Here is a 16,781-nt window from a genome sequence, read left to right as displayed (position 1 = left end):
GGTGGCGATAAACAACGACGGAGCAATTTGTGTGAGGCACCACTTCCGGTTTCCTTGTCACGTCATACCTGCGTACATGGCGTCCCTTCACCCGGTTAACGGCAGATTCGTACGTTTGTTTGAATTGGACGCATTAAATGGATTCGTTTGCTCGTTTGGCTCGCCAGTGATGCAGTAGGGAGTGTTCTTGTAAGAAAACAAAAAGAGCAAGTCGTAACTGTAGGCCAGTTACGTCACAAAGCAAATTGCCCATTTGCATGTAGACATCCAGGGGAGGGAAGTAGCAAGCGACGTCGACGCTTGTTTTCTTTGTTTTTTAGGAGCATTTAAACGTCACGAATCAGTCCGTCAAAAGAGGCGAAGAGCGCTCCCGTCAGCTTCGCTTTCGCCCCGCGTGTCCGCACGACGTCCGGTTTCCATGTTGACGTCATATCCGCACAAATGTTGGCGGAGTACGTCGTGAAAGCAGTCAACGGCCGCTTCTGACATTTATTTGACTTTGACACCTTGAATGGATTAGTTTCCGATCCGGCTCCCTCGCGACGGCCTTTAATCAGCTTCCCCGGGGCACCGGCTCGACCGCGCGTCGCGTGTGAGCGAGCTGCTCCCTTGTTTGCCTGGCAGCCTTAGCTTAGCTGAGCTTTAGCCATGCTCTCGGACGGCGGCGACTCGTTCGGCTACTAAGCCACCCCGTCGCTTAACCGGTCACGTCTTGGGTCTCCGCCGTGATATTTGATCGCCGATGTTGTGCGCGGGCTTTCGGTTGCGGCGTTAGCCTAGCCGCCGGGCGGGCGTCTTCTTTTCTTTGGCTCGGACACCGGGGACAGAGGAGCCGGCCCCTTTTTTTTGCTCGTGTCACCGCTTCGTTTTTGATCGCGTTTCGTTCGTGCGATGGCTTCGTCCTCCGGCAACGACGACGACCTGACCATCCCGCGCGCCGCCATCAACAAGATGATCAAGGAGACTCTGCCCAACGTGCGCGTGGCCAACGACGCGCGCGAGCTGGTGGTCAACTGCTGCACCGAGTTCATCCACCTCATCTCCTCCGAGGCCAACGAGATCTGCAACAAGTCGGACAAGAAGACCATCTCGCCCGAGCACGTCATCAACGGTGAGGGAACTTCCGGTCGTCACGAACACTGCCTGACCGCCGGAAAGGTTGTTTTCGCGCGGCGTGCGCATCGATCGTGACCTATCATTTGTCAACGCTCAACACTAGAAAGAGCGGACCCGCGCATTTTTTTCGTCACGATCGTCGCGCGCACGCGCGCGCAGGTTTCATCGTCACAATGTGTGCAAAGGCCATCCCCTTTCCCTCCGCTAGAAGGCAGCGTTGATGTCTCGGAGCCATCGTTATTCGTTTAAAAATTGCAAACCGAAAAGCCCCTTTTTTCTATTTATGGCTGTATTGAACCAAAATGTGTTTGTCTTGAGCTTGTTTCGCCTCGACGCCTTCTTCTTTTGCTGCCGCTACCTCCTTGTTGACATCGCAGCGGACGCGGGAGAAGAAGAGCGTCTTCCCGCGTGAAGGCAAAACGAGCTCGAGTGAAACGATCGACTGTTTTGAAGCCTCAGAGGTCGCGTGGTTGTGCAAACCAGTGTCAAGTCGCCGGTGGCGTGGATGACCCGCGACCCGAGCGCGACTTGCGAAGTCTCGCCTTGCTGACGCCGCCGTGTCCCGTTTCCCCCCCGCAGCTCTGGAGAGCCTGGGCTTCGCCTCGTACATCACCGAGGTGAAGGACGTGCTGCAGGAGTGCAAGACGGTGGCCCTGAAGAGGAGGAAGGCCAGCTCTCGCCTGGAGAACCTCGGCATCCCCGAGGAGGAGCTGCTGCGGCAGCAGCAGGAGCTCTTCGCCAAGGTAAGCCCGGCTTGGGGGGGGGGCTGCGTTGGGACCCCGGTGCCAACTGGCACGTTGAAAGCCAGCCAATGTCTGACTCGCCCGTACCCGATTTATTTTGGGGGCGGCTGCGTGTGCGTGCGTGCAGGCGCGGCAGCAGCAGGCCGAGTTGGCGCAGCAGGAGTGGCTGCAGATGCAGCAGGCGGCGCAGCAGGCCCAGATGGCGGCGGCCAGCGCCGCCCAACAGGCCGGTTCGTCTCAGGACGAAGACGAAGACGAAGACATGTGATCCGGCAAAGGAGGCGCTTGGGCTGGGGGGGGGGGGTTGGCACACACCCGTGAGGACGGATGGACGGTGCGAGCAAAGGCGGAGTCGTGTGGACTTTGATTTCCGGCTGCGTGTCCTCTAAGTTGTCTTTACGTTGTGAATGTCAGAGACCCCCTCCCATCCCCCCCCCCACTCCCCTTCTTGACTAAAATGTTGACGATGTCGGATGAGGAGGACGATTTGTGTGCGTGTGTGTGTGTGTGTACTCGTTCATTCCACCAACTTCAAGCAATAAACTTTGTCTTTTTCTACACCTCCACCGCTGCCGTGTCCTCTTTGTCCTCCTTTCTTCTTCTTTTTCTTCTTCTTGCTGCGCTCGCCACGGCAAACGTGACTTTGCTGGGTCTTTCCAGAGCGGCGGAAGACGCCGCCGTCCGCGGCGTAGCGCTCGGTCACGGGCGCTCCTCTGGCCACGCCCACCCGGGGGTGAGCCACCCGACACCAATCAAAAAGTTCCCGTTTCTCTTTGAACTTGCGTGTCGCGTGAAAGACAAAAGTGTCGCTACTGCCGAGTCACACGTTTCCCTTTTGAAGCTATTTTTTTGACGACAAAAATGTATCCCGGCTACCAGTCGTTGAAATTTGTCCTCGCTTCTCATTCATGGCCGGCTAACATTAGCCCTGTTAGCTTTGGTTGCTGTGCTAGCTGGCTCGCGCGTTCACTCGATTGACTTTTAAGAGCGCCCCTCGTCAAACGAACGAGGCCGTTTTAGTTTGAATCCACAAGGCGGGAGACTGCGAAAACAAACGGCAATGGCGACGTCGCGGCCGAATGGTTCACTTACGTTTCATCACATTTGCACATGAAGCTCCAAAAGGCATTTGCGTTGACGAACGCCGACGTTTTTTCTTTTGTGTTCTCCCAAAGCGGTGGAGCGCCAACGGCCACCGCGTGTCGCTGTCGCTCTGCCAGTCATGTGGAGAAAAAAGAAAAGTTGTTGTGGAAGCTCGCCGCACAGTTAACGGCGCCAGTGTCACATATTAAAATCATTAACTACGCATCCGCGAAGGAAGAAAACCCAAAAAACCTTACGCAACGTTGTTATGCAAAGTTGCATAAGTGCGTGCGCGCGCACACGCTTTTTGTGTTCTGTAACTGCAGGAGCATCCCGTTACATGCCACACATCCCTGGAGGTCAAATAAGTCCTCGCCGTCTCCAAAGTGAGCCATTTTCATGAAAGAGCTCGCCGCTGCGCCTTCGGCTTGGTTTGGGTGACGTCGTCAGAGGCGGCGAATCCAGTTTTTGGAAACTCCAAAGCCAGCCGCCCGGCACGGAGGTGCTTTGCGGGTCCAAAGTGCTCCGGCCTTTCAACTTTCTGGACCTGCGGGTTCGCAGCACTCGACGCGGCGAAGGCCGTATCGGTGCGACGACAAACGCGAGACTTTGGATGCGAATGCTTTGCGTTTGGAGCCCGGTCGCCGCGGCCATGCTGCTCACATCTCAAGGCAGCCGTGACATCTCACGCTATGTCTCAATGTACCTTTTGTTGCTCACCAAAGGAGGTCACGTGAGGCCGTGCCTGCTTGCGTAAGTGCGCGTCCAGAGAAAAGGAGGCGGGACTTGCAAATGTTGTATAATGTGAAAAGGAGGCGGGACTTGCAAAAGTTGTATAATATGTGGAGTTCAAAGAACAGGAAGAATTCCGTGGTGACTCATTGTGGTTTTGCATGTGGCGGTGGCTGGCGGCTGAGAGTTGTTTTGCTGAAGCAAACGTTGTTAATTGAGACCATAGCTGGATGTGGAATGTTTTCTTCCACGAGCACAATGTGGCCGACTTATCTCCGTCTGGGCCTCGTTCGGCGCTACTCGCAGCTTGTGAGCGCACGTGTCATGTTTAGCCTTTAACTTCACTCGCCTGCTTTTTACGTGTCAAAACCAGGCGCGTTTGGCGTTTGTTCGAAAGCGACGACGGTGAAGACACTCATTTCACGCTCGCACGCAAACGCGCATGCGCACACAGCGCCCGACAGAACGGTTGGCTGAGTCTTCCAGTTACTTGTGTGTTAGGGTGGAAGTTCATACGCGTTCGAATGTGTTGATAGAGTGCAGGCGAAAAACGGCTTACTATACATGGTCGTTTTTTTCGGCTAAATATTTCGTCCAAAAATGCCTTACTATACATGATCGTTTTTTTCGGCAAAAAAGGCCTTACTATACGTGGTCGTTTTTTTTTGGCTAAAAAAACGCCTTACTATACATGGTCGTTTTTTACGGCAAAAATCGCCTTACTATTCATGGTCGTTTTTTTCGGCAAAAAACGCCTTACTATACATGGTCGTTTTTTTCATCGAAAAACGCCTTACTACACATGGTCGTTTTTTTTAGCTAAAAACGCCTTACTATATATACATGGTTGTTTTTTTGGGGGGTAAAAACGCCTTCCTATTGTCACGTTACGAGTTGGTGGTGGACCCCAAAAAGCAGGCAGGAGAGAGCAGGGTGTATTTTAAGACGTGTATTGATAAAACACAAAAAACTCAATCTTAAACAAAGCCACGAAAACAAAACGAATCCTAAAGTAACAAACACCATGGCAGAAACTAAAAACTCTCAAGAACAAAAACATGACTGAAGCTAAAACAACAATGAACTAAACATGAGTGAAACAAACATGACAGAAGCCAAGAGCAAACAATGAGCCCACACTGAGTGTTTGGGCAGGAGTCCTTTCATACACTAATTACCTAATGACCAACGGGTGTGCAGCTGCAGGGGGAGCACTACAGTGCCACCTGTTGGTCCCAAACCCAATCATGACACCCATACATGGTGTTTTTTTTTAAAAATTAAAATGCCCGACTTTACATGGTCTTTATTTTCAGGTCAAAAGGCCTGGTCGTTCTTTTTTCGGCTAAAAAGGGCTCATCGTTCACTTCAAAGAGCCGAGCGTACGTGCCGCGTCTGCCCCGGAGCTGGGCCGGACGCAACATTCTCCATTCTCGTTCTCGTTTGGACGAGAAAGTGCAGACAACACGTTGATTCAGGAACAGAAGCGAGTCAAAACGTCCACGAGGAAGGAAGTCCCAAAGCGGAAAAGGGCGTGGCATGGATCATTGGCTGTAATGGGCGGGCTCCTCCCCCTCCTCCTTCAAGAGGCAGGTTCGTACCAGGGCCTCGGTGACGACGTACGGGTCGCAGTTGGCCGAAGGGCGGCGGTCCTCAAAGTAGCCCCTCTGTTCCTCGCCCACGGCTTGCGGGATGCGGACGCTGCAGCCGCGATCGGCCCGGCCGGCGGAGAAGCGGTCGATTTTGGAGGTCTCGTGGTGGCCGGTCAGGCGCCGAGCGTTGTCTCGACCGCCCTTGGGATCGTAGGCGCGGATGTGGTAGTGGTGACGCTTGGCCAGACGCTCGATGGCCGCCTCGATCGCCCTGGGGGAGGGGGACAAGAAGCGGCATTTTACATCCCGTTTTGAACCGACAGAAGGTTCGATTCCTCTCCCGAGTCGAGGTTCCGGTCCCGAGACAAGGGAAGGTTCTACTCCCCAAAGAACGAGGAGAGAAGACTCTAGTCCAAGTGCCGGCTGGAGCCCACGCTCCATTCTTATCCCCGGCAAGAGAGATTTCTTGACCCCTGGGTGGCGCTAGTCGCCATCCTTGGAGGAGGTCGGAGTCAAGAGAGAAGGTCCCATGAGACTATTCTAGTCTCCAGTTAAAAAGGAGGACAAGAGTTGCGGTGTCAAGTGTGTCAAGTCTTGGTCTGGCGCGCTACTCACTTGAGTCCTCCTTCCTGCCTCATGTCGTGGCTGCTGAAGTTGGTGTGGCAGCCGGCTCCGTTCCAGTTTCCCGGGATGGGCTTGGGGTCCAAGGACGCGATCAGGCCAAAGTCTTCACACACTCGATGTAGGATGTAGCGAGCCATCCACAGGTGGTCCCCCATGGCCACGCCCTCGCACGGCCCCACCTGGAACTCCCACTGCAAACGGAGCACAAGGCACGTCGCTCGTCATTCTGCAAATTCTGCTTCAAACGGGCCCATCCCATTTATCCGCAATGGAATGACGGGGACGTCTCCCCCCCCCCCCCCCCCCCCCTCGACACACACGTCCAGTACCTGCGACGGCATGACCTCCGCATTGGTGCCGCAGATTTTCACGCCGGCGTACAAGCAGGCTCGGTAGTGAGCTTCCACCGCGTCGCGTCCGTACGCTTTGTCGGCGCCCACGCCGCAGTAGTAGGGACCTGGGGGGGGGGCAAGGCGATGACCGGTTGCGGTCGGCGAACGGCATGGGAGCAGAGGGCGGGCGGCTCACCTTGGGGTCCCGGGAAGCCGTTGCGAGGCCATCCGAACGGGTGTCCGTCGCTGTCCAGCAGCGTGTACTCCTGCTCCATCCCGAACCAGGGCTGCTCCTTCTCCACCAAGCTCATGATGCGACGACACCCGTCCCGAAGATTGGTCTCTGACGGGGGCGAGGCCGAGATCAGAGCGGGCCACGCGAGAGCCGCCGCCGCCGCCACCGCCATTTTTTCTTTCTTCTCGCATCCGGTTGGACAAACGAACGCGAGGCCGCACTCGAGAGCTAGCAAAAAACTGGACCGACGCGCGGAAATCATCTTCGTGTCCAAAGTCAATCGCTGACTGGACGCTTGTGGAAATTCGCCGGGTTGAAGGCACATCAGAAAAGCTTTTATGTGCCAAACCAAAATGTTCCCTCCTCTCGCCGCGACGGGAAAGACTTTGCGGCGCTCCCTCGATCAACAAAGTTTGGAGTTGACGGCAGGAATGGGAACCGCCTCGTATTTGGAGCTCATTCGCCGTCGGCATAAAAGCGGGGCCGCCGACGGCGGTTGGGTCGGCGCCATCCGACGGGCCGCCGCCCCCTCGGTCACCATCTCAGAACGCTCGCCCTTGTCCTTGGACTCTGAGCATCTTTCTCGGAGATTGCGGTAGCAAGCCCCCGCCGCACCTTGCCGGCGAACGTACCTGCGGGTTGCCTGTCGTGCTTGAGCACCTCGCACAGGACCAGCTTGTTGGGGTCTTTCCTGAAGGGATCTCGGAACATGGCCACCGGGATCAGGAACATGTCGCTGTTGGAGCCTTCCGACTGGTACGTGCTCGAACCGTCAAAGTTCCACTCGGGGGCATCTGACGCGTTCGTGGATTTCATGCAAGGTCAAATCACCCGTGAGCGGTTTCCATATTTATCCTCGGCGCGCGACATCAAAGTCTCCGAGTTTGCGCCTCGCCCGTAACTCCGAGTTCGCGCGGTCAAGCCATCATCGATGCATTCGCGCGCGGCGGCGGGGGCTCACCTCCGAGGCTTTTGAGTTCCCGGTCCAGGGTGCGCGTCTTAGAGCGGAGTCCTTCTCCGGAGCCGTCGATCCACACGTACGTGGCCTGGACCTCGTCTCCCTGGGGGAGGTCCAGGTACTGCTGCTTGACCATCTTGTTAAGCTTGGCGCTCGCGGCGACCGACATGCTCGCAGCTCAGCTGCCTGCGGGGGGCAAGGGGGGGTGTGGGGGGGGGAGAAGAACAAGAAAGACGATGAGGCGGAGGTGAAGGAGTGTCGTCGCTCGCGCTCATTCTCGCCCCGTCCGCGGCTCGCGCGGGTTTTTCTACTCGTGCTCGCCGCCTTCCCATTGGCACCACGTGACGAGCGACGGCGGCCCATCCAGAAGAAAAGAGGCTTCGCCTTGTTTGGCTCGCGCGCCAAACGGCTCCGCGCGCGCCCGCCCGCGCCAGCCGCGGAGGGAACAAAAGCGCCCCGAGTTTTCCAATCAACGAGAGTCCGCGCGCGCGGGCGCTCGAACGGCGCCGCCTGGTGGACACAAAGCCAACCGAGGCGGCGTGACCTTTGGCGATCGCATACATCGAGAAATGGCGCTTCATTTGGGGACGCGAATTGTTTCGTTGGGTTTACTTCGGAACTGATTGAACAAGACGTTAGCTTGCTAGCGTGCAAGCGGGTGAAAGAAAGTCACCGACGTGACGTGCGGAGGCGCAAACGAGCTGGCGTCGCGGCATCGACGGAAAGACTCGAGAGGATGCGCCGATTAGCGACGGGAAGGTCCGACCGACGACTCGCGTTCTCGGATCCGGCCAAGCGCCCGCGATGGCCGATCGTCCGCTCACTGTCCATGAAGCGTCCGGCGAGGTCCCCCGCGACGTGCGAGCTTGCTCTGAATTGGCCAAGTCGACTGGGAACTTTTGTCTTGCGACGAACGACCGGCAGGACGGTGGGGCGATTCATTCCCCTCGCTCATTCAAATGGCGGTGCCGCGCCGCCGACGTCAGGCGCACGCCGGCCTGTGGACCAGTGCGTCGGGCCGTGGTGACGTCAGCGCCCGCTTTAGTTCGGTCCGGCCCGCAACCGGTGCGTGCGCGCGCTTGTGACGTCCTGACCCCGACGTCACACGTTGACGCCGAGAACGTAACGCGGGGACACCGTTCGCCTTTGCCATCGGCGTGCGGCGCCGCTCCGTGACTGACGTCAAGTGCCACAAGGTGGCGCCGTTGTTCCACTTTTTTTTTTGCCGTTTCAGGATTTCACCACATGAATTCCTTTTTGAAATCACCCTTTCTGTTTTGCAAAACATGCCGAATTTTACTTTCATGTCGAAAGGACTTTATTTTCGATGATCTACTTTTGGTTTAACAAGGTGCGCGCAGTATGCATTTCTTTTTTGCTTATGTCTTGTTTTATTGTAATGTTGATTATGGTTTGAAATGTGTTCCGTGAATCAAACGTTTTCGGACATCAGTTCGAGGCGTCCTTGACCGGCCGGGGAAGATACAATTTGACTTCTTGCCGGACGAGGGGGGACTTTTCAAAGCTGCCTGAGCCTGTGTGGGGAAACTACCACGCCCCCTTTTTTGATCCCAATTTGACTGTGGCTATTATGACGGCCAAAGTTTTTTTTTTCCAGTTGATTTTCACTGAGCACAGCCGACCTCCTTGAGACAGCTGCTCAATCAACAAATCGGCCAAAGCGCCCCCGCGACCCTTGTTAGGATGAGGATGAAGCGGCTCAGAAAATGGATGGATGGACGTTGAGCAAAATCAAAAAGGACGTCGGTGTAAAAAGTTGTGATTTTGTGAAAAATGCAGAGGAAAAAGGTTTTCTGTGACATATTCATATTTGTGGCTGTACAAAAATCATTGGAACCCCGAGCTCCACTCCCTAAACCTAATCCACACCTTGAAAGCTTCCCGCTCTTCGATAGCCTCAGCCTATTTACCGAGCCGGACCCCCTGCTCAAGCCGACTCCCGATTGGTTCATCATCGGGCCCCAGGATGCGCATGGTCTGTCACGGCATTTGTGGGCGGAGTCGGGTGATGAGCTAATTGAGTGACATCACAGGGAGGCTGTTGAAGGACAACAACAAGGCGACTTCTTTTCCCCCTCATTTAATGGAGCCCTCGGGCCAAGGGGGGCAGGGTCTCATCTGTAAGGATGCATGGAGGCCGACGCCGACTTGATGTTGGTTTTGATGCCTGGCATCTTGCCTGAAAGCAAACGGGACATTTTGGGAAACAAGAAAAAAAAATGAAAACCCCTTCCTAGCCGAAGCCGAAAGGTGTTGTTCCCGCAAAGCCTTGTCCTTGCCCGATGGCATCAGGAAGTGAGGTCCCACCTGGCTGTCCTTGCTGCTGGGGGGGTCCTCCCAGGGCCCCCTGCTGGCCGGCGGCCCCCATGGTGACCTGCTGCAAGGTGGGGGGCCCGCCGGGCATCAGGGCTCCCGGCGGGCCCGCGTGCCCCGCCGCCGCAGAGCCGCCGGGGGGGCGGCACTTGGAAAGGCCCTTGCCGAAGGCCACCGCCCCCACCAGCGCGCTGGTGTCGGCTGGGTTGAACCAACATTTGTTCTGGCGCAGGGCTGAAGGGCGAGAAAGAAAAAAAAAAAAACAAGAGCGACCAGTCACCGCAAGGAAAAAAAAAGGGGGAGGGGGCGGGGGTGGCAACGACGGCATCGAAAGCCCACTCGCTTTCCTCGGTTCCACCCTCCTCCCTGATTTCTGCCACACCCCCCTTTCCTTTTCCCTCGCGCCTTCTTCCTTCTTTACCGATGGCTCATTGATGAGGTAACGGCTGGCGGCGGGGAAAAGGAACGGTCGCCGACGAGGACACTCACCCGCGCTTTCAGCGTCTCGCTCGTCTCTCGGGTTGCTGAGTTTCTCCAGCAGGTTGGAACACAACTTGTTCAGAGTCTGGATTTGTTTCTGCAAGGTCGGGGGGAGGAAATCAAAGCGTCACGGAAGAATGGAAGGAAAGAAGGAGCGAGGAAAAGAGAAAGGCCTGTCAGCAGTGGGGTGGGGGGGGGAAGAGTATCAAGGAAGGAAGACGGGAGGATGGGTTGGGCAACTCGGTAGCAGGGCATGAAAAGCGTCGGCGCCCCCACCTGCGCCACTTCGGGCCCCACGCGCGCGGCCTCGATGCTGAGCAGCTTCTCCTGCTCCTCCACTTCGGGGTCGGGTTTGGTGCGCAGGTAATCGGGGACGATCTCGTGGCTGAAGACCGGCACGCGCTGCTCCGTCACTTTCTGAGCACAACGACAACCAAAAATAGGCTTTTTTTTGGGGGGGGGTTGTGGCCCACCACGACAAATGCTGACGCGGTGGGATTTTGAGCCAACGATTCCCAAGGCGGCGATTCAGCATCATTGGCCGGTTCCCGATGACTCGATGGAGCAAATTTGCGGCCGTCTCACCGCCAAGTCGTCGTCGCGGTCTTGAGAGAGCAGCAGCGGGATGATGAGCTGGTTCCGGAACGACGGCGTCTTCTCGTTCTTCAGCAGCTTGTTGATGGTGTTCAGCTGACCCGACAGCAGCGCAAAGTTGTCCAGCACCGACGGCCTGAGGAGGCGCACAAGCGGGCACAGGCGCGAGCCAGCTCAGTGCTGGCAAAAGCGGCGGTGGCCGAAGTGACTACTCTCGGGCTTTTGTCCCGATTGGTCATCGTGCCGCCGTGGCTCTCCTTGCCCGCGGGCAAGGAGAGGTTTGCTTTCTGGCTGCTCTCGAGTGGCCCAAGTAGCTTTCTCACCACGTGAGTCGCTCGTACTCGTTCTCCAGCTTGAAGATGAAGGAGTGCAGGGCGTTCTTCACGTGCGCCACTTGCGTGATGAGCGACTCCAGCGAGGCCTCCAGGTGCTTCTCTTCGCGCTGCTGCAACCAAACCACAAACGTTACCGTGAAATGATGATTATTCCAATCATCCATTCATTTCTTCAACGATATGTTTGCTCATCAATGAATTGGATTCAAAACAAAATGGAAGCGATATAAATTGATGCTTCGGTTCACTGGAAAATTGGCACAAAACCGAGACCGTTCTCTTGTCTGACCGAAAGTCTTCATTTGACAAAACTAAATAACAACAAGCTAGTCAATCTGCCTTCACTGAGAGCTCAAGATGGCGATTATTTCATGAACTCTTGCTCTTCAGCTGCATTTGACTTTGTATTGCTTATTATTTTGTTGACAATTTCTTTTTGATGAGAGGAAAGAAATGTCATCTGTGCCGTATGTTGCACATCGAGCACATTCGACAATCAAGCCGACTTGACTTTTTAGTGCGTTGCACTTCTCGGCGGGACTGTTTGTGTGTTTTCGGGTGCTACTTGGCGTCGAAAAAACTGCAGTATTTGACGAAATGCAACTCTGCGCCCCTGGTCCAGTTTTCCATTTTAGTAAGCGCCCGACTTTCTGGCGGCTTGATCGTCCGGCCACGGATGCCTTAGCCTTAGCGGCTAACGCTCACCGCCCCAACAGCCAACGAACGGTCGCAGAGTCTCCGGGAGCAAACCCCCCAACACAAAGACTCACAAACCGAACCTGAAGTCGCATCTTGAAAAGCTCAAACGTGGACAAAAGTTGCTATTCCATCTGCGTCCACTCACCTGCATCGTCAAGCCGAAAGGTTTTGTTTTTTTTTTTTTTCTTCCGGCCTTCTTCTTCTTGTCTTCAATGGCGCCCCATTAGCGCCACCTTCTGGAATGGAGTGCGGATCTGGATCGTCAACTTCCCGTTTGAACCAAAGACCATCTGTCCCTGGTGCCGAGTTGGGCCAACCGTGGCTCTTTCAAAGGAAAGCCATGTCAAATTGCACCGGGGACTCCGAGTGGACGCGGCCGCTTCGTCTCTGCGGGGTGACCTCCGCGTCCCAAAACCTTCCTCGCCGTCCATCTTTAAGCCTTGCGCTAAAACTGCTTTTCAATTGTCTTTTCAGTCAGCATGGGACTTGAGTGTCATTTGACTGCCGTTCACACCGCGTTTGTTATTCGTTTTATTTTTGCTCCACTGCAAATACGGTCGAGTGGATCCGTCTCGTTCAAAATCACCCGGGTCCAAAGTCCAGCTCGCCCCCAAGCGAGGACACGCCACAGAAGATAAAACGGGCGGCTGGAGGAGGGAAAATAAAGGACAAGGTGCGGTGACGGCTTTATTGAGCTGAATTGTGAAAAGTGAAGCTCGGCGGGCCCGTGCGGACTCAGAAGAGACTCTCCACGTCGCCCATTTCCACCACCACCGTCTTCAGCTGCGAATAGTACTCGATGGTCACCTGACCGTTCTCGCGCCCGAAACCTGCCTCAAACAAAAACAAAAAAAGAAGAACCGCTTGGCGGAAAGACTGTTGCGGCGTTTGCATTGAAAGCAACGGAAGCAAGGAAGAACAAAGTACGAAATGAAATAACATTCGGGTCAATGAGTTCACGACGAAAATCAACGTCGCAACCGCGTCCCGCCGAGGCTTTTCCCGGTGCGGCGCTTTTGCGTCGGGGCCCACCTGACATCTTGTACCCTCCGAAGGGCAGCTCCACGGAGCTGATGTTGTAATTGTTGATGTAGCACGTTCCCGCCTCCAGCTTCTCGGCCACCCGGTGAGCTCGCGAGATGTCTCTGAGGGACGAAGGAGGAGAACGTTTGCGGGCGGCGAGAGCCCCCGCCAGCCTGGAGCCGCGACGCTCGGCCGTCACCTGGTGAAGACCCCGGAGGCCAGTCCGTAGGTGGTGTCGTTGGCCCGCCGCAGAACCTCCTCCTCCGTGTCGAACGGCAGCACCGACATGACGGGTCCGAAGATCTCCTCTTTCACGCACGTCATGTCGTCCCTGCAGTTGTCTGCGGCAGAGGCGGGCGAAGCGCCGTAAGGAGACGCGCGACGGCAAACGCAGAGGACCGGGTCAAGAAACCCGCGAGCGCAGCGCCAAGCCTCGACGGGCCGCCCAGCTCGAAGCTCACCGAGTATGCAGGGCGACATGAAGTATCCTTCCTTGAGTTTGGGGTCGGCGGGCACGAGAGGTTTGCCTCCGCAGAGCACCGTGGCTCCCTGCGACAACACCGCCGGCAAACGTCAGCGCCAGCCCGAGCGCGGCGGGCTCCGACTACTCGCTCCTCACTTGTTCCTCGGCCTGCTTGACGTAAGCCAGGACCTTCTCCAGCTGCGGCTTGCTGATGAGCGCTCCCATGCGGGTGCGATCCAGTAGGGGGTCCCCCACCGCGATGGCCTTGGTCCTGCTCACCACCTTCTCCAGGAATTGCGTCATGATGTCCCTCTGCACAAACACCCTGGTCCCGTTGCAGCACACCTGCGGCCGCCAAAGTCCCACCGTGACGACGGCAACTTTGAAAAGGAGCGCGACCGCAAGCCCAAAAGCCAAAGCCGACGACGACTAAAAAGCGGCCTCGTAAAACGACCAGAACAAGCGTTGCAGCTCGACGAATAGAGCGGCAAGTTGAGAGCAAAGTAGAACAAGAGCCTAAAGTGGAACCACAAAGATCAAGCACCCCGAACTAGAAGTCCACCAAAAACAGCGGGCGCAACTTCAGCCAGAAGTTGAAGCAAAAATAGAGCGACGGACGGCAACCATTCATTCATCTTCCGAACCGCTCCCTCCTCACTAGGGTAGCGGAAGCCAGAAGGACAGCGAGGAGCTCGGACAGCCGTTGCCGTAAAGGTTTTACGGGGGCCGGCCAGCCTGCCTTGGCGCTCACCTGCCCTTGAGTGAGGAAGTTGGCCATGAGGGCCCCCTTGACGGCGTTGTCCAGCTCGCAATCGTTGAAGATGATCAGGGGCGACTTGCCGCCCAGCTCCAGCGTCACCGGCTTGACGCCCCGGGCCGACGTCTCCATCACCTGAAAGACCGCAGGACTGGGCGAGCCCGGCCGCAAACTCTCGGCCTTCCCGTCGGGGGCGGCGTTACCTTCTTGCCGGTGGGCACGCTGCCCGTAAAGGACACCTTGGCCACGTCGGGGTGCTGGCACAGCAAGGTTCCGGTCTGGGCGCCCCCTTGCACCACGCAGAAGAGTCCTCGGGGCGCTCCGGCCTCCTGGTAGATCTCGGCCAGGACCACGGCGGTGACGGGCGTCATGGGGGACGGCTTGAACACCATGGCGTTGCCTGCCCCAGGAGGCCAAAGGTCACGCGGCGCCCTCTCTCGAGCGGGGCCAAACGTTCGGCGACTGACCGCAAGCCAACGCGGGAGCAGACTTGGCCACGGCGATCTGGAAGGGGTAGTTCCAGGCGCCGATGCCCACGCACACGCCCAGGGGCTCCCGGCGGGTGTACGCAAAAGCGCCGCCGGGAAGCTGGATGTGCTGACCTGGGCGGAGCCACAAACGCCACTTTGGTCAGATTGCGCAACGACTAAATCCCGCGAGCCGTTCCCCGTCGTGACCGAAAGGCGCGCTTGACAATTCATCCGATTGTCGTCCCGCGCGGGCCTCGCAGACCCACCTGCCATGGTGGAGGCCAGTCCGGCGTAGAACTCGATACACTGACAGCTGCCGTCGATGTCCGCCAGAGCTTCGGTGATGGACTTCCCGTTGTTGATCACCTCCAACTTGGCGATCTTCTCCCGCCGCTCCTGAACATAAAGGTCAATTCAAGTCCGTTTCGTTTCAGATCCTGCTTGAAAGGAGGGTGGAAAGCGTCGCTTGCTCGCGCGGAAAGGAAAGGGGCTTATTGTTTGAAATCGTGCTCCGAGTAAGGTCACTGCTTCTTCGAGGAGCGCGGCCGCCGGCGTCTCACTCTGATGATGCGAGCGGCCTCCAGCATGACGCGCGCCCGCTCCATGCCCGCCATCTTGCTCCACTGGGCGTAGGCGCCGCGAGCGCTCTTGATGGCCGAGTCCACCTCATCGGAGCCGCACGGGGTCAACTGACACAGCACGCGGCCTACGCGCGGAGCAAAGAGTGCACAATCAGCTCATTCTTCAATCGTTTGGAGGTCAGCGGCAACAAAAGGCATTTGAGGGAAGGCGGCAAGGTTCATGAAGTGCAACAACTTCATGAACCTTGATCCCAACAGACACAGAAACGGACGCCGCCTCGAGTGCCGAATCACACGTCCGCATTCCCACCGTGTCGAAAGCGTCAAAGAAACGTTATGCTCCAACGCGGCTGCGTAAGGAATTATCCACTCATTCCCTAAAACCATTTGGATCTCTTTTATGACCCAATCCTCAACTAAAACCGGTGTCGTTTTGACCCCCCCCCCCCCCCCCCCCCCCCCCCCGATTTGAGCTCATTGTGTTGGAGCCCGTTCTCTACTGCCACTAGAGTCCACTAGGCTCCCGAGTCACAACACCGTAACAAAGGTTTTTATATAGTGGACTTGATAACTAAAAAGCCAACTAGCTCTAGTCAGCGATAAGGGAACCGGGACTAAGATAACGACTGCAAACGCATTTTATTGCCTTCACAACCATTCGCTCATTCCCTACTTCTTGGTCACTCCAGCGCAGAAGACTGGATTGCTGTCGCTGGATGACAGCCCCCAAATAACTTGAGTTTCTATAAACTACATATATAGTTCGCGCCAAAGTCAAGCAAAATATAGAGCTACACGTGAGAAGTTTTATTGAAGGACTGAGTGAACGATTCCTAACACAAGCACGTTCACCCATGTTGCCACGAAGCCACATCCAATCTGGCGGAGACGACGACGTACGCGTCTACGCTCTCGGCGGTGTCTACAATATGGCGACGGACGTATATGTCGCAACACAAGAGCTGTTCGCGCGCGCGCGCCTATATATATATGTGTGTGTGTGTGTGTCGGCGTAGCCCACGAACCCGTAGCGGGCTCGTAGACGGGCTCGGCGGTCGCCCCAGCTCGAGGCGCCACTCGTTCGCCGTCCCAGAAGTTGAGGTTGTCGCTGAGCAGCAGACTGCCGGTGGAGGCGGCGCCCATGGCGAACAGACTGGAATGGGCCATGTTGCGGTTCGGGAAGAAGCACCGTTGGGAGCTTGTTGACTGCGACTGAAGGCGGGATCGCTGGACAGACGGACGCTAGGCCAACAAGTGAAAGCTAAAGCTAGAGCGGCCTTATTTAGCCGCCGACGCCCACAAAGTCACGCCCCCTCAAGCCCCGCCTCTCAAAAAAAAATCGACGACGAATCGTTGAACTGGATCGCTTTGCTACTCCAGTATGAGTTTGTCCACAAAGACGCTGGTTTGTGTTGGAATTCTTCACTTCTACGTGGCGAGTCGTGATTGGACGACGTGTTACGTCTCACCCATCCAATTTTAAATCATCCACAGACAAAAGACTAAAACGTGCAGAGGAAATGTGCTTGTCCTGAGACACCAAATATGAAAAAAAACTTTTTCTTTTGTCCCTCCCCCGCCCATGACCAAATTGAAACAGTCCAAATAAAACCGTAATTCGTTTTGAATA

At 56.3% G+C, this 16,781-nt stretch overlaps 4 protein-coding genes across 6 annotated transcripts; 1 reads left to right on the top strand and 3 right to left on the bottom strand.

Annotated features, from left to right (window-relative positions):
• The first annotated feature begins 238 nt into the window (after nt 1-238).
• On the top strand, nt 239-2,425 carry dr1 (down-regulator of transcription 1). Its single transcript, XM_052074195.1, has 3 exons — nt 239-1,111; nt 1,696-1,859; nt 1,987-2,425. Exons 1-3 carry the CDS (start codon nt 892-894, stop codon nt 2,125-2,127), a joined length of 525 nt encoding a protein of 174 aa, XP_051930155.1. The 5' UTR covers nt 239-891; the 3' UTR covers nt 2,128-2,425.
• Nucleotides 2,426-5,130: 2,705 nt separating this feature from the next.
• Nucleotides 5,131-7,620, bottom strand: LOC127606125 (glutamine synthetase-like). 2 transcript variants are annotated; one of them, XM_052074182.1, is made up of 6 exons: nt 7,419-7,620; nt 7,090-7,251; nt 6,419-6,565; nt 6,220-6,347; nt 5,882-6,081; nt 5,131-5,537 (listed from the first exon to the last, which is right to left on the bottom strand). In XM_052074182.1, the coding sequence occupies exons 1-6, from the start codon at nt 7,582-7,584 to the stop codon at nt 5,219-5,221; spliced, it is 1,122 nt and encodes a 373-aa protein (XP_051930142.1). In that variant the 5' UTR covers nt 7,585-7,620; the 3' UTR covers nt 5,131-5,218. The 2 variants fall into 2 exon arrangements, with proteins under 2 accessions (XP_051930142.1, XP_051930143.1); XM_052074183.1 differs by lacking the exon at nt 7,090-7,251.
• Nucleotides 7,621-9,500: 1,880 nt separating this feature from the next.
• On the bottom strand, nt 9,501-12,159 carry med8 (mediator complex subunit 8). 2 transcript variants are annotated; one of them, XM_052074189.1, is made up of 7 exons: nt 12,003-12,159; nt 11,147-11,268; nt 10,815-10,959; nt 10,506-10,646; nt 10,239-10,326; nt 9,744-9,983; nt 9,501-9,615 (listed from the first exon to the last, which is right to left on the bottom strand). In XM_052074189.1, the coding sequence occupies exons 1-7, from the start codon at nt 12,006-12,008 to the stop codon at nt 9,551-9,553; spliced, it is 807 nt and encodes a 268-aa protein (XP_051930149.1). In that variant the 5' UTR covers nt 12,009-12,159; the 3' UTR covers nt 9,501-9,550. The 2 variants fall into 2 exon arrangements, with proteins under 2 accessions (XP_051930149.1, XP_051930150.1); XM_052074190.1 differs by having other exon boundaries at nt 11,147-11,265; nt 12,003-12,115.
• Nucleotides 12,160-12,519: 360 nt separating this feature from the next.
• On the bottom strand, nt 12,520-16,542 carry aldh9a1a.1 (aldehyde dehydrogenase 9 family, member A1a, tandem duplicate 1). The gene is made up of 11 exons (XM_052074180.1): nt 16,177-16,542; nt 15,131-15,276; nt 14,837-14,966; nt 14,568-14,702; nt 14,304-14,500; nt 14,095-14,235; nt 13,500-13,688; nt 13,342-13,429; nt 13,080-13,221; nt 12,890-13,002; nt 12,520-12,687 (listed from the first exon to the last, which is right to left on the bottom strand). The coding sequence occupies exons 1-11, from the start codon at nt 16,316-16,318 to the stop codon at nt 12,593-12,595; spliced, it is 1,518 nt and encodes a 505-aa protein (XP_051930140.1). The 5' UTR covers nt 16,319-16,542; the 3' UTR covers nt 12,520-12,592.
• Between the last annotated feature and the right edge of the window lie 239 nt (nt 16,543-16,781).

This window comes from Hippocampus zosterae, chromosome 8 (assembly GCF_025434085.1).
Source record: "Hippocampus zosterae strain Florida chromosome 8, ASM2543408v3, whole genome shotgun sequence".
Classification (NCBI taxonomy): domain Eukaryota; kingdom Metazoa; phylum Chordata; class Actinopteri; order Syngnathiformes; family Syngnathidae; genus Hippocampus; species Hippocampus zosterae.
This window is presented reverse-complemented; position numbering and strand designations above follow the sequence as displayed.

Excerpts from the sequence above, each read along its gene's own strand:
- LOC127606125 (XM_052074182.1), bottom strand. The coding sequence starts at position 7,584 with ATGTCGGTCGCCGCGAGCGCCAAGCTTAACAAGATGGTCAAGCAGCAG. Across the intron at positions 6,566-7,089 it reads GCACGACAGGCAACCCGCAG|AGACCAATCTTCGGGACGGG; the intron begins GTACGTTCGCCG and ends CGCCCCCGTCAG. Across the intron at positions 6,082-6,219 it reads CGGAGGTCATGCCGTCGCAG|TGGGAGTTCCAGGTGGGGCC; the intron begins GTACTGGACGTG and ends CTCCGTTTGCAG.
- aldh9a1a.1 (XM_052074180.1), bottom strand. The coding sequence starts at position 16,318 with ATGGCCCATTCCAGTCTGTTCGCCATGGGCGCCGCCTCCACCGGCAGT. Across the intron at positions 14,967-15,130 it reads AGGCCGCTCGCATCATCAGA|GAGCGGCGGGAGAAGATCGC; the intron begins GTGAGACGCCGG and ends CTTTATGTTCAG. Across the intron at positions 14,703-14,836 it reads ACTGGCCTCCACCATGGCAG|GTCAGCACATCCAGCTTCCC; the intron begins GTGGGTCTGCGA and ends GGCTCCGCCCAG.
- dr1 (XM_052074195.1), top strand. The coding sequence starts at position 892 with ATGGCTTCGTCCTCCGGCAACGACGACGACCTGACCATCCCGCGCGCC. Across the intron at positions 1,112-1,695 it reads GCCCGAGCACGTCATCAACG|CTCTGGAGAGCCTGGGCTTC; the intron begins GTGAGGGAACTT and ends TCCCCCCCGCAG. Across the intron at positions 1,860-1,986 it reads AGCAGGAGCTCTTCGCCAAG|GCGCGGCAGCAGCAGGCCGA; the intron begins GTAAGCCCGGCT and ends GCGTGCGTGCAG.
- med8 (XM_052074189.1), bottom strand. Across the intron at positions 9,984-10,238 it reads GCGAGACGCTGAAAGCGCGG|CCCTGCGCCAGAACAAATGT; the intron begins GTGAGTGTCCTC and ends CTCGCCCTTCAG. Across the intron at positions 9,616-9,743 it reads CCAGCAGCAAGGACAGCCAG|GCAAGATGCCAGGCATCAAA; the intron begins GTGGGACCTCAC and ends GTTTGCTTTCAG.